The sequence below is a fragment of the Selaginella moellendorffii genome, unplaced genomic scaffold (genome assembly GCF_000143415.4).
Source record: "Selaginella moellendorffii unplaced genomic scaffold, v1.0 SELMOscaffold_5, whole genome shotgun sequence".
NCBI lineage: Eukaryota > Viridiplantae > Streptophyta > Lycopodiopsida > Selaginellales > Selaginellaceae > Selaginella > Selaginella moellendorffii.
Window position 1 is genome coordinate 3,390,047 of NW_003314266.1, and position 14,468 is coordinate 3,404,514.

Genomic DNA, 14,468 nt, shown 5'->3' on the forward strand with positions numbered 1-14,468 from the left:
AAAATTCACCATAAAAATCTATCTAGAACATTCCAATCAGCCAAAGTATTTACAATACATTTATCTTATCTAATTCGACTTTACCAGTGGTGCTTTTCAAAATACCATTTAGTATACGTGCATGGAAATGAATCAATTATATGTTTGCTTGTTTGAAATGCTTGAACAGGTCAACATGAAAACACAACTATTCATGTCTCCCAAAATATTTTCCTCCTTGCATTTGTTTATTTTGTTTGAAGAAGGGATTGTGCTCCATTTAATGCCTTTGCCCAATTGTGCCAGCTCCAGCCAAAATGCTTGTTTAGCATTAGCAGTAGCCAGTGGCTGGCACAGAACCAAGGCCTTATCTTTCAAATCTTTGGAAACTACTGCCTCCAGGGAATCATCCTGTATGAGTGGAGTGGTGCCATTCTCTCTGGTTTGTTTTTAAGCTTCTTTTTTATGATATAGCAGAGAGTTTTCTTCAAGAGAGGAAGGACTGTTCTTCTTCTTCTTCTTCTTCTTCTTCTTCTTCCAAGTTTTTCCTCTTGTTTCTTAGCCATTTGGTTTGATCTTCCTGTGCGCGCTAGCTTGGCTTTGTTGATATTGCTCTTGCCACTCTTTCTTTCTCTTTCTTGCCTTCCAAGGCTTCCAGAATCCTACCCCAGAGAGTCTGCTTGTTTCTTGCTCCTGTCCCAGATTAGAAGTTTCCAAGCCCAAAAGCCAAGCAATTTTCTCAGCTCAATTCTTGGAGGAGATCTCCTAGCGCTTGGATTTTTACTATGTTGCAGCTAGATCATCTGCTTTGTCTGTCACCGCCTCGTGAGATTTGAGAGAATGACTGGATGTTTGCTGCAATGGGAGGCCGTGACTGCAAGGGAAACAACAGGATAGCGAGACCAATCCTCCTTTTCTTCAGTGAGAACCAGGATGTGGGGAGTGTAGCCTAGCTCGAGAGATTGATTTGATACTAAGGCTAAGCACACAAGGTTGTGATCACAGCTTTGTCTCGGACCAGGCTTCATTCCCCTCAGCGTGGTGCTCACTCTCGATCAAGCTCGAGTTTTCTTTAGCCGTGGGGTGAAATCTTTGTGCTTGCAGTCGATCTTGCAGGAACCGAATCACTCGAAGAGCTCGTCAGATCTAATCGAATCGAGCAGGCTCGTGTTTTTCGTGGATCTTTCTCTCTCGTTGGCGGAAGAAAGAGCGCATTCGAAGGTACCAGCTTGTGGAAGAAACGCTTAACACTCCATCTCCATTCCTTTGTTGCTTGCTCTGTTGCTGTGTTGTTGTTGATGGTGGCGCTGGTGGGTGGACCGCAACAAAAGCCTCGCATTGATGGCCAATTCAATAGAACTGGCCGAGCAGCGTACATCCATCCAGAGGTTTTCGATTAGAGGTACGAAAGTGAGAGATTCTTGTTTTTCTACACAGCATGATGATGATGATGCGATGATGATCCATGCTGTGCTTGATCTTTTCTTCATGATATAATCACGGTAAATCCTCTCCAACAGTCTAAGAGTCACCAATACGAACGCCATAGTTTCTTCTTTAACTTTCTCGGCCGTAAGTTCATCTTTCTGGATCCACCATCGTGATCTTCGAGCTTTAGCCAGCAATCCCATCGCTGAAACTTCTCACTCAATGATCAAACTTTGATGGTCATCATCGATCATTCCAGAGTGGACACCGCCGAGGAGTTCTTCCGTGTAAACATTACCCAGAAGCACGAAAGGAGACGAGGAGGCCTGTAGATCTAGCGCCGACGCACACTCGGCCGCGTGCTCGGCTCTCTCCACATCGTTATACATCCGGCAGCAGCTCAGCAGCGTCTTCCAGGCGATGGAATCCGGAACGAAAGGCATGCTGTAGATCAAACTCTCGGCTTCCACCAATCTACCAGCACGGCCCAAAACACTCACCATGCAGTGGAAATGCTCGCAGCTCGGCTGGACGAAGTGGTCGGAGATCATCCCAGTGAAGTGCTCCACAGCGTCTCGGACTCGCCCAGCATGGGCGCAAGCACTGAGAATGCTCACAAAGGAGACGTCATCAGGCTTGCAAGATCCGTCAAGAACCATGTCTCTGAAAAGGATTACTCCGTTTCGGGCATGTCCGTTTTGGGCATACGCTACCAGCAAAGCGTTCCAAGAAAAAACCGTTCTCTCTGGAGATTTCTCAAGCAGGGACTTGGCTTTGGTTAGATACCCATTTTGGGCATTTGCTAGAATCATAGAAGTCCAAGATTGTGCGTCCCAGAGTGGAGCTTTCTCAAATACCTGTGAGCTTTCCGTTACGCGGCTATGCAGCGCAAAGGCCTTGAGCATAGCATTCCACACAAGAACGTTCTTCAGCTGCATCATATGAAAGATCTTTTGCGATTCCTCTAAATGCCCATTTTGGGCATATGCTTGTATCATCGCGTTTCCAGCCACCACATTTTCCCGCCCAACGTAATCGTAGATATCTTTTGCTAGACCAACCAAGCCGCAATCGCCCAGCATCTGGATCCACAGCGTCCACGAGAAATCATCCAGAGCTGGAGCTCGATCCAGCACTGCTCCAGCATAATCGGGCTCTCCTCCCTGAGCAAATGCCGCCGCAAACGAATTCCACGACACCTGGTTGCGCTCGGGCATGGCGTCAAAATACTCCTTCGCATCGCCCAACCGACCACCCTGCGCCAGCGTCGTGAGCATCGCGGTCCAGGACACGAGATTACACTGGGGCATTCGCTGGAACGAAGCGATCGCCAGAGCCACATCGCCGATCATCGCGTAGGCCTGCAGCAGCGCCGTCCACGACACGACGTTGCGCTCCGGCATTGCATCGAAGGCAGCCCTCGCTTCCACCGTCGCGCCGTTTTGTCCCAGCCCCGCGATCATGCTCGTCCAGGTGAAGACACAGGGATCCGGGAAGCAATCAAACACAACCTTCGCCTGATCTATGAGACCCACGAACAGCAATGCCTGGATCATCGAATTCCAGCTTACTCGATCGTGGAGAGGCATGTTTCTCCACAGCGCCATCGTTTCCTGCAAATACCCTCTTTGGGCATATGCAGTAATAGTGGTATTCCAAGCTACCTCGTTTCGCACGGGCATGTTGTCAAACACAAACTTCACGTCATCGAATTTCGAGTTTTGTGAGTATGCGTGTAACATACACGTACTTGTGAGTGGATCTGGATCGCGCAAAGAATTGTACAAACTCTGTGCTTGCAGTAAATGCCCATTGTCGGCAAATGCTTTGATCATGGCTGTGCAAGAAATGTTGTTCCAGTGCGGCATCTTGTAGAAAATGGTGCGTGTAAGGTTTTGATCGTAGGCTTGGAGTATCGTGTTCCATGCTACCTCGTTGCGAACGGGCATAGCATCAAACAAGGCTTTTGATTCGTCAAAATGCCCTCTTTGAGCATATGCTGCAACCATAGCCGTCCAAGAGATCACGTTAGGTCTTGGCATCGCGTCGAAGTTCTTGCGCGCCTGGCGGAGATCCCCGCCCCGGGCGCACGCCTGGATGACAATGTTCCAGGAGACGCTGCTGGGGCGCTCGATCTGCTGGAAGCTCCTCTGGGCATCTGCCGCGCTGCCACAGTTGCCATAGCTCTGCGTGAGGAGGTTCCAGAGGAGCGCATTCTCGCGGTGGTCGCTCTCGCGGAGCCGCCGCTGGATTTGCCTGAGCCCCTCGAGATCTTTGCTCGCTCCCAATGCGCGAATTCGAGCCGCGAGGCCCTCGATCTCCGCCTGGAATGCCGCGAATCGATCGTCGATTGGGGGAATTTGGCGAACGATTACGCGAGGCTTCGTCCTCGCGAGCTCTCTTAGCTTAAGCATGGACTAATTAATCCTTGTCTAAGTAGATTCTCTTTTTCCCTCGAAATATCTGGGAGCGGCGCCGCTGGATTGGCTGGCGGCGCATCCTGACCGTCGAGACCGCTGCTTATCTTCTTCTCCCATAAACCCTGACAAAGCCCTCATTGCCCTACGGGCGCGCGTGGTGCGAGGATAAGGAGGCGCCGCTCTCTCGCCGCTCAAAATCCCTCCTCCAGGTATGACGAAGCTCGCGATTCGACCGAAGAATGCGATTCTGATAGCGCGCATTTTGGTGTAGAAATCATGCAGCATGCCGTGACGCAGCTCGGGGGGCTGCCGCCGCTGGGAACGCATTCCTCCTGCCTGTTTGGCGATGGCAGGATTGGGAGCCTCGCCTTCTCGGCGCCAAAGGAGGCCTTCTTCCTCTCCAGAACAATGTCCGCGACCACTCGCGCAGCTTATTCCGGTAGCTTTGGCCAGAATCCTCCAGTCCCGCCAAGAAACAATGCTCCGCCGCCGCCTCTCCCGTTCGACAACGCCGCCACTCCGCCGCCTCCAATGCCGGGCAATCCACAGATGCAAACTCCTCCGGCCATTCCACCGCCAGGGCCTTTTGCTACCGAGACCAACGCTTTCCCGAGCGAAAGACCCTCGGCCATAGCACCCAATGCTCCAACCGACGCGAAGTTCACGTCCGCCAGGCCTCCAAGCTCCTCGCCGGGGTTAAACTTTCCTGGGAGTCAGATACCGGGACTGCCAGGATCGCCGCGGCCAAAGCCTGGAACTCCTAGGCCGTATGATCCGACCAAGCAGAAGTCCAAGGTGATGGAGTGGCTCACTCCGCCTCCGCCACCCACGGAGCTTCTCCAGCGCGAGCACTTCCGGCTCTCCCCGACGTGTACTTGCACTATATACTTCGGTGATTTGTCCAAGTGGTTTGTGGATGGGAAGTCGGATGCGGTGGTCAGTATATCGTTCTCTTCATCCTCTTTTCGATGTGATCTTGGAGGCTAATTCCTTGTTTGTTCTTGGCAGATTGCTCCTGCAAACAAGCGACTTAATACTGGCCCGGCAGTGAATGCTGGTAAGCTTATCTATGTTTTCTTGTGTTTGCTGGTGTTTCATGCCTATTTCTTTTTTCGCTGTAGTGCTCTTCAAAGCTGCTGGTTCTCGACTTTTGGATGCCACACAGAGGCTTCCAGATGTTGCTCCTCAGGGAATCAAGGCCGAAGTTGGAGATGCTATCAGTACAAGGTTGTCCACGTACTTTTGACGTTGATTAATCCCTGGAGTGTTCCTGTACGTGCAGGGCATTTAATCTTCCTGTTTCAAGAGTCATTCACACGGTTGGGCCAGTATATAAGAAGAACGACCAGACGAACGTCCGAGAATCTGATGAAAGCCTCATCAAGGCTTACAAGTGAGAGTTTCTCTTCGGTTTTACTTAGCTAACTGGGATCACAGGAGTGCCTTGGATATTGCGAGGAAAGAAAACTTGGTAAATCTTGCGTTCCCGCCTCTGTCTTGCCGTATATATGGGTAAGAAATGTGTGATGAGTAAACATAACTGGCTACTGGTTATCTAGATATCCATACATCGAAGGAGCGGAAGTTGGTTTAAGAACTCTCAAGGAAAATTGTGAAGGCTTTACACAGGTAACCTTACTCGTGCTTGATTCATCTAAACTGTGTGATTTACAGATAGACATTGTTATCAGAAACATAGAAGGCTATGAGGCCTTCATAGAAGAGGCCACCAAGCAGCTGGAGGTTATTAAGGAGAAGAAGACTATCAAGGCGCCATCGATGGCACCGCGGACAGGAGCCGAGGCAGTTGCTGCGCCACCGTCGCCTCCAGTGACAGCTTCTGAAGTAGGAGCTCCCGCCGCACCAGCGTCCGAGCTGGAGAGTCCCCCACAAGCAGAAGCAGCAGCAGCAGCAGCAGCAGCATCAGCAGCATCAGCAGCAGCAGCAGCAGCAGCATCAGCGTCAGCCTTAACGGGCCTTGAATCTTCAACTCCAGCCTTAGCCACAGAAACGGAAGCAGCAGGACCAGAAACTCCGTCAGCAGCAGGGCCAGAAACTCCGTCAGCAGCAGCACCAACACCACCATCAACTACCTCTGGTTATTCGAGTAACTTTCAGGCTGCTTCAAATCCATTCCAGAGTACGTCCGGACCTGCAACTGAGTCTCCGGTTGCTCCAGCAGCGTCAAGCTCCAGCGCTCCAACATCCCAGAGTCCGGCGGCTCCAAGCCCGTTTCAGAGTGCCCCGGTAACTAGTGCTCCGGAAACTCAAAGCTCGTTCTCACAGACGCCACCTCCGCCAAGCGCTCCACAAACTCCAAGCCCGTTCCAATCACCTCCAGCAACTCCAGGTCCGTTCCAAACACCTCCGGCAACTTCAAGTCCGTTCCAAACACCTCCGGCAACTCCAGGCCCGTTCTCAAGTCCTCCGGCATCTCGAAGCCCGTTCCAGAGCTCTCCGGCAATGTCAAGCTCGTTCCCGGGCACTCCAGCGGCTCCTCCAAGTCCGTTTCAGAGCACTCCAGCGCCGCCAAATACGACTACTCCACCGGCCTTCCAAAGCGCACCGTTCCAGAGCCCACCAGCGTCTCCACCAAGTGGAAGCCAGTTCCAGAGCCCACCACCACCAAGTGAGTTTCAGAAAGCCCCGCCTCCTTTTGGCACGCCAACACCGTCACCATCGGCTGGAAGTCCATTCCAACGCGCTCCACCAAGTCCGTTCCAGAGCGCTCCGCCACCACCATCGTCTGGAAGTCCCGCTCCACCATCACCTGGAAGTCCCTTCCAAAACGCTCCACCATCACCCGGGAGTCTGCCACCGCCCGGAAGTCCATTCCAAAGCGCTTCACCACCACCATCGCCGCCTCACTTCCAGCGTAGTCCATACAGCCAGGGAGGATACCAGCAAAGCTCTCCACCGCCACCTTATCAAAACGCTCCTCCGCCACCATACCAGCAGCAGCAGTACAATCAGCCGCCACCATACCAAAGTCAAGCTCCACCGCAGTATCCTCCATACCAGCAAAACGCCACTCCTCCGCCACCATCTCCACCACCGCCGCCACCATCGTTTGAGAGCTCTACACCGACGTATTCTCCATACTCTCCATTTGCACCAGCTCCAGAGCCAACTCCTCCACCAAAGCCGCTAATTCCTCCTCACCAGCAAAAGTACGTGCCACCGCCGCCACCACCGCCGCCGGAGTCCAAGCCCATCCCTCCGCGAGAGAGAGTGTCGCCATTCCCTCCGCCAAATCGCCCGCCCAGGCCTCCATCTTCTCCAACTTCCACTTACGAGCAGCCTCTCTTCTAAGTAGCCAAACTAGTGAAACTAGTAAAGTTCTGCTAGTCTTTTGTTTCAAGAGGTTTTCTTTTGATTTTATGTGATGAGTTAAAGGTATATAAATTAAGTTCTAACAAAGTATATATTTAATATTAATTAACTGGATAAATTGTGTGTATGAAGAGTTTGTGTTATAATCTAAATTGGTTATATTAATTTAAAGAGCTCTCTCTACGAAGTGGTGGGGTACGATGAGTCTCCATTCATCCCACAAATCCCGTCTCCATCCTTTCGCTCGATTTTCATGAATCCGTCCTCCCCCCAGGAAGTTCCCCATGAGTTTTTGATGATCCAGTAGGGCATCCCACCTTCGGTTCCATATCCGATGAGCAAGACTCCGTGATCTAGCGAATCACCGCATTGACCAGAAAGAATTCCCTGGAAAACGATGTGATGAGTTGATTCTAAATGAAATATTTGAGATTTTCTTACACTTTTGTAATTCTGGAAGTTTTCGTCGCTGCCGCAGATGCTAACGGTCACGGGAGTTTTGGAGACTGCTTTCATCAGGGCGTCAGCGCTGTCCTCTGTGACGACTTTAAAACCAGTGATCTCCGCCACCTTATTCTTTGCCTGGCCAAAAGAACAAAAAACACAATAATAGCTTTAATATGAAATAATTAGTAAAATATACCAACCTTATTCGCGTTGCAACTGCCCACAGATCCTGTATATGGATAGGACGCCTCCGTGGTGACACCACCGTTTTTCACCACGAACTTAAACGCAGTCTCCATTAACCCACCGTCACATCCTGCATCTACCGTGTCACAGTCCATTAATTGCTGCTCGGACAGAGAAACGAGCTCCTTCGTCGCCAGAAAGTGTGCACTCTCGATCGATGCAATCGCCGAGAAAGCCCAGCAGCTCCCTGTGAACCACACGAATCACCCACAAGGCCAAATGGAAGAGAGATTAAAAAAATACGATTCATACCGCAGTCGCCCTGATCTTTAATTGGTGTCACAGCTCCCTTCTGCCTCCAATCCAAGCTGGTCGGGAGGCTCGACACGTCCACGTCCTCGTCCTCGGCCGGGAGGCGATCCTGGTAGCGCGGGCGCTTGAATTTGCCGACGTGCATGGCTCGGAACTCGGCGTTTGTGAGATCCGAGAACTTGTTGAGGCCGAGCGTGAAGGTGGTGTTGGGCTGCGCGTTGTGCTTCTCGATGTACGCCAAAGTGTCGGAGAAGATCATCAGCCTGCGAGCCTTCTCCAAGTCGCTGCTGTAACTCTTGCCGTGCTTGGCAGCCCAATCCTCGAACATGTTCTTGATCTCTAGAGCGCGACCATCTTCCAGAGCCGCTGGCCGCGCAATCGCAAACGGTGTTGCTCCTACCACCACCAGCAAGATCAAGGTCGAAGCTATCATGTTGCTCGCCATGGATGACTTCGCACTGCCACGAGTGAGCTTATATACTGAATATTTTAGCTTCGGGTAATTTCCGACCCTGTCTATTTTTATCGCAAAGTTGATAGGGATGACGGGTCTATGTACGTATGGTTTAGGTTTGGCAGTGTTATAGAGGCTCGGGATTGAACTATCCTTGCGATGGAAGCATGGAAGACGAGCCACGTAAAAGAGATGCTGCAAGTTACCTCCCGTGAGCCAGTTTCTGATATTAATGGCATTCACAACAAAAACAACATAGCCCTTCACACATTCTTCAACATTTCGTGCTCCCAAAGTGGACTAGCTTACAAGTTTCCCCATACTTCCATCTTCTTCTATTTATCAACGTTCAAAGATTGAACTTTCAGATAACCTACATTTTGAGAAAGCCTGTGAATATACCTAAAATATCCAAGTATATACTAAGACATTTTACGGCTGTAATTTTCCTCCTAATTCAAAGAATGCGAGTGACAATCACGCAGGGAACCAGTTGTATTCATCACTCTCCCACTCTCCATCTAGAATAAAAATCCCTAAAGCTTTTCCACTCTTTCTGTGCAAGATGAAGATGGTGTACAAGCTCAAGATCCTAAGTGGCTCTAAGAACAGGACATGTACCGCATCCCGCAGCAGCCATGTCGAAGGATTCTACTGGAGAAGTATGTGTAGATCTCCTACTTGCAGTGAATGTTTCGAAGCCAGGTAGTGGAGGAGCACAGCATGCTGTAAAAGCTAAGGTTGGAAAGTTCCCTCTGAATCTTGCACTGCTGCCTAATATAGTGAAAGTCCAATGGTTGCATTAGTGTTTTAGACAACACTAATTCTCACATTTGGTAGCCCAAGAAACATGTATATATATATGTGTATATGTATATATATATATATGTATGTATGTATGTATATATATGTTTGTCCAAGATTTTTATAAATTATTTTTCACATTTACAAGAAAATAATTTTGACATAAAAAATCCATTGGAATGTAACCAAACTATGAATCATATAATATTTAAAAATATTAAAAATACCATAGCATATTAGACCAAAAAACTTATATTTACAATATATATATATATATATATATATATATATATATATATATATAATTTAAATAAAACCAAGTGTTTCTGTGTATTTTCTTATTAAAAATGAATTGACAAATTACCTTAGAATCCTTTGCAATGCATCAGGGAGAAAACAGTTGTGAGAAGGACAAAGCCCAAAAGCAAAAGAACTAAATGCCAATGAAGCAAAGCAAAGCAATTAAAGGTTAAAAGCACATAATGTGTTCTTGCTCTTTGATCCAGATCCAGATTCACATTGAAAATCTTTGCTAGAATCTAACAAATTTTGTTTTATTTTGGAACTCTCCAAACACAAGTTTGCTTTACAGTGTTATAAACAGCAATATATCCATTATTCTCAACACACAATGCCATAGGTTGCCATTTATTCTTCCAATAAATATTATATGACCATATCACATTAAAAAGTTTGTCATATATTACAAGGTTTCCATCCCTTTGCATTCTTAGAAAGCATTTTTCTCCCCTATTACTAGTATTAGTAGTCCAAACAATAATCTTACCTTTATACAAAATTAAATTACAATCTAATTGCATATGTAAAGAATACTTCATATTAGTAGATTGGAGAAATTGCCCACTATATAAATTTGAAAATTTTGAAGAATCTTTTAAACTTCTAATACATGTGTACCTCCATGTGCAATCAACATCAGTCTGACCTTCATCAATTACAAGTGGTTTACTTATTGAGTGCATGGGTTTTTTAAGATTAATGTCATCATCATCAACATCAACAGGATCTCCAATTGAATAAGAAATGGTAAACCTACCTACAATATATTGAGTTATGCCAAAATTTAGCATCTCATAATCTTTTTGTATTACCTCTCTTAACATTCTGAATAGTATTAATCTTATAGATCTGCCCGGATATGTGACTCCAAAGCTGGGAAGAAGGCTACACATCGGTATATAATACCATGGAAGCCTTCGATTTAAAGCAGATAATGTAATAGTAATTCCTGTATATAAATTAGTATCTGTAATAGAGAATGCAGTATAATATGGGGTACCATCATGAATATAATTGATTGTTTCAGCTACTGCCTCTAATATCAAATCCCTCACTCTAGGTTCTAGAGTAGTGGTGCGCCGATCATCCCGTTCTATTAGTACAGAAAAACTACTTGAAGAAAAAAAAATCATGATTGTTAAAATAAAAGATTGGATACTAGAAGCCATTTTTAAAAAAGCACTGGGCTATATGTTTTATATATATATATATCACAAAAGTTTAAAGTGAAAGTTAAAATTCAAATGGATATCCTATCCATCTTATATTCTTTGAAAAGAGCAAGTTATCACACTGTAATGATGGACAAACACACTGGCATCTCTCTCAGCACAAGCACTGATTTTCCCGACACCTCTTTACAGCTATTGGCAAGCCTTGACGATGATCTCTACCACTAGGTAAGTTATGTTCTATGCTACATTTTTACATTTCAAATATCTTCTTTTTGCGTTAATAATAAAGGTATGAAATGGCAGCTCTAAAACTTAAATAGTAAATTGCCTGCAAGATGACTGAGAAGGAACAATGTTTTGCATCCATGCTTCTTAGTTGGGCACCAAACAACTCTATATATTATGTTTGCACTCTGCAAGCTTTAAGATAGATACTTGAATGGGTAATTGCCAAACCTCAATACTAAGGTATAGGTTTGGCTAGTGGCAGTGTTATAGAGGCATATGCCACGTAAAAGAGATGTTACAAGCTACCTCTTATGCAACTCTATTTAAAACAAAACAAGAAAAAGGGTATAGTAGATAATATTTTAGATTTAACAAACCATTCAATAATTTAAATAAAAACTGAATTCTATAACACTTATAGACCCTAGAAAAGGAACAATAAGTTTTATTTTTATTCAAAGAAAGATCATTTTTGCCAAATATAAATTACTTCTTAGAACTCTCCAAATATAAGCTTGTCATACAGTATTTATGACCAGCTCCATTATTTAATGCCATTGGTTGCACCTTTAAAAAGTAATTTTCTCTTTTATTATTAGTATTAAGTCTAAAAAATAATCTTATCGTTACACAAAACTAAATTACAATCTAACTGCACATGTAAAGAATACTTTTGATTAGGAATCGAAGGAAATCTCCTGAAAATTTTGAATATCTTTATCATTAATTGTAAATGTTTTGCTTATTGAGTGTAAAGCTATTTTAAAATCAATTTTATCATTAGTAGAAATGGTAAACCTCATACCAAAATTTAGCATTTCAAAATCTCTATAACCTCTCTTAACATCCTAAGTAATATTAATAACGATCTACCTGGATATGTGATATCAAAGCTAGGATGAAAGTTATGCATTAGTATATAATACCATATAAGTGGTCGATATCATAATATTAATTTCTGTATCCAGATCCACATCTTTAATTAAGAACCTAGATAATATGAACTATTATCATGGACATAATTAGCCCCTTATAAAATCATTCTAGGCACTTTTATTAGGACAGCCAGAAAGAATAATTCATAATTATTAGAAAACTATATTGAAAAAATTTACTATCGATTTTTTCAAAAGCACTTGTTTTGTAAAAACTATTTATTATAAAGCTACACACACACACACACATAATTTTCTGTATTATATAGAAGCAACACTTGGTTTGATTTGGAGTATATCTAACATGATAGTGATGTACTTATTATTTCTCTTTCTGACTATTTCTTGCAAGCTTTTAGTATATATAGCACAAGATTATTATTTTATATATTTGGCTATGCCTGTGTACATGGCTTCAAATGATGGTAATGCTGAAACTACCTTTTCTTGAGGAAAAGTTTCCCAAAACTTTTAAAATATAAATAGATTGCAACTCTTCTAGTCTCTCCAAATAAATGACACTAGTTGTATCCAGCTTGAGTAGATTCCTTAGAGGAGATTGTAAGATCTATATGAACTCTATATGCTTTATGAAGTAGCTTTGATATACATTTGGCTATAAAAAAAATCTAACCATTTACAGATAAATGAGAAATTTCCTTGACCATCTTGGGTAAACATAAAAAATTTCATCAAAAAGGTTATCTTCTTGTTTGGATATCAAGTCTTGCTTGTACCATCTTTAGCATTATAGTATATATGATTATGGGATGAGATTTAAATATATTATCATTGTGGATCTTTGGAACTTTAGAGGTTAAATGAGGATAAAATAACTATTAAGGTTTCTTTCATTAAGCAATTGCCTCTTTTTCAGTTGGCTTAAGAAAAAAAAGATAAAGTGTGTTATATGTGGTATCAAAAAAAATGATACAAGTTTAATTCATATTGATTAGTGACTACTTAAAATATAATATACCCTTGAACAAAGTATATTCTTACCCCCAAAATTGAAATCATACGTATTAGGCATATGTACCATGGGATGTAGTACGGATAGATGACTAATTACTTCACATGAAATAACTAATTTACATAATAGAAGGATTGGTAGATTTAATGCAAAAATGGAGCGGGGATGAATCAATGGAGGTGTTGGTTCCCCTTAACTTAGTAGAGGTTTTAGTTAATAATTAATGAGAACATAGATGGGGTGAATGTAGTGTATATGATCATGAGATGAAATTTGGATATACTATCATTATAGATCCTTGGAACTTTAGGGCATAAATTAAGGATAAAATAACTACTAAGGGTTTTTTTATCAAGCAGTTTTTCCTTTTTTAATTGACTTAAGGGGAGAGAGATAGAGTGCACTAGAAGTATAAAGTGTTTAAGTTACTTTGCTCAATCAATGTTAAATCTTTGGCTTTTTAGGAATTTTATAATTTTTTTTTCTATTGTGTGCTTTGTAAGTCAATTCACTTATAAATAGTAGCACTAGGTTTTCTTACAACTTTTGTACCATTATACTTAATCTCTACCACCATTGCTATTTAATTTACCATTTGAAAAAAAAGTAAGTGTATTTAGCCTTTATAATGGTTTTTAGTTGTTAATAATATGTTTTTAAGCTTTCTTTTTTTTATTTCCCTATTTGTGCATTAACAACTACTTTTGTTTTTCTAAGATGTTTCTTCTAATTTTTTAAGTTTTGCCCTAATGCTTCAAACTTTTTTTTCTTTAGAGGAGGGGTTAAAAGGGATATATATATAAGAGTCAGATGAGCAAATATAGTAATTGAGCGAATATAAAAAAACATAGATTATGGAGTGAAAATGAATATAATAAGTCCAAATGGAATATCTAGCCTCAATATAATGAAGTTAAATAGATGCAATAGTGGAGTGAGGCCAAATATTAATAGCAGAGTGAAGACAATCATAACAAGTTTAAATAGAATTAGTGCTTCAAAATTTTTTCTCTTTCAATGAGGGGATAAAAAGGATATAAAGGATGAGCATAATAACTTTGACCTCCTGGTGCTAAATGAGGACAAAATTTATAAATCTGAAATCTGAATTAACACAAATCTTAGAGGTTTATAAAGAAGATGTTTGATGGTCATGTGTTTAAATTAACAGTGGTGTTAGAGGATGGTTGGAAATAAGATTTAGAGACAGAATGTATTATTTACTATAATAGTGCTTTGTGAACTATAGTGGCTTTTAATGTCCCTTGCTTTTATTCAAAGTTATGGCTTTGAAGTTAATTTGAGCATTTGGCACTACATATGAAGTTGCAACTAGTTCATTATGAGTCTTTAATTAATTGATTTCTGCCAGGACTTTGAGTTTTATTTCAATCATGGTTATTAATAACTATATTAGTGGTTTTATGAGAGTTTTAAGTTCTTGTGGCACTTTATAATTGCCCAACAGAAGTTCCAGATGTTCTACATGATTAC

General features: G+C 43.1%; 3 protein-coding genes across 4 annotated transcripts; 1 reads left to right on the plus strand and 2 right to left on the minus strand.

Moving 5' to 3' along the window:
* Positions 1–1,622: 1,622 nt before the first annotated feature.
* LOC9633608 (pentatricopeptide repeat-containing protein At4g02750) lies at positions 1,623–3,821 on the minus strand. Its single transcript, XM_024670078.1, has one exon. It carries the CDS (start codon positions 3,819–3,821, stop codon positions 1,623–1,625), a length of 2,199 nt encoding a protein of 732 aa, XP_024525846.1.
* A 104-nt stretch (positions 3,822–3,925) lies between these two features.
* LOC9633609 (formin-like protein 20) lies at positions 3,926–7,259 on the plus strand. 2 transcript variants are annotated; one of them, XM_024669631.1, is made up of 9 exons: positions 3,926–4,036; positions 4,099–4,763; positions 4,836–4,884; positions 4,949–5,054; positions 5,110–5,220; positions 5,265–5,339; positions 5,387–5,456; positions 5,502–6,147; positions 6,178–7,259. In XM_024669631.1, exons 2-9 carry the CDS (start codon positions 4,104–4,106, stop codon positions 7,137–7,139), a joined length of 2,679 nt encoding a protein of 892 aa, XP_024525399.1. In that variant the 5' UTR covers positions 3,926–4,036; positions 4,099–4,103; the 3' UTR covers positions 7,140–7,259. The 2 variants fall into 2 exon arrangements, with proteins under 2 accessions (XP_024525399.1, XP_024525398.1); XM_024669630.1 differs by having other exon boundaries at positions 5,502–7,259.
* A 19-nt stretch (positions 7,260–7,278) lies between these two features.
* LOC9659384 (ervatamin-B) lies at positions 7,279–8,550 on the minus strand. The gene is made up of 4 exons (XM_024670079.1): positions 8,106–8,550; positions 7,808–8,040; positions 7,602–7,742; positions 7,279–7,547 (listed from the first exon to the last, which is right to left on the minus strand). Exons 1-4 carry the CDS (start codon positions 8,548–8,550, stop codon positions 7,341–7,343), a joined length of 1,026 nt encoding a protein of 341 aa, XP_024525847.1. The 3' UTR covers positions 7,279–7,340.
* Positions 8,551–14,468: the final 5,918 nt, after the last annotated feature.

Excerpts from the sequence above, each read along its gene's own strand:
- LOC9633608 (XM_024670078.1), bottom strand. The coding sequence starts at position 3,821 with ATGCTTAAGCTAAGAGAGCTCGCGAGGACGAAGCCTCGCGTAATCGTT.
- LOC9633609 (XM_024669630.1), top strand. The coding sequence starts at position 4,104 with ATGCAGCATGCCGTGACGCAGCTCGGGGGGCTGCCGCCGCTGGGAACG. Across the intron at positions 4,885-4,948 it reads TGGCCCGGCAGTGAATGCTG|TGCTCTTCAAAGCTGCTGGT; the intron begins GTAAGCTTATCT and ends TTTTCGCTGTAG. Across the intron at positions 5,055-5,109 it reads GGAGATGCTATCAGTACAAG|GGCATTTAATCTTCCTGTTT; the intron begins GTTGTCCACGTA and ends CTGTACGTGCAG.
- LOC9659384 (XM_024670079.1), bottom strand. The coding sequence starts at position 8,550 with ATGGCGAGCAACATGATAGCTTCGACCTTGATCTTGCTGGTGGTGGTA. Across the intron at positions 8,041-8,105 it reads TAAAGATCAGGGCGACTGCG|GGAGCTGCTGGGCTTTCTCG; the intron begins GTATGAATCGTA and ends TGTGGTTCACAG. Across the intron at positions 7,743-7,807 it reads GCAGTTGCAACGCGAATAAG|GCAAAGAATAAGGTGGCGGA; the intron begins GTTGGTATATTT and ends TCTTTTGGCCAG.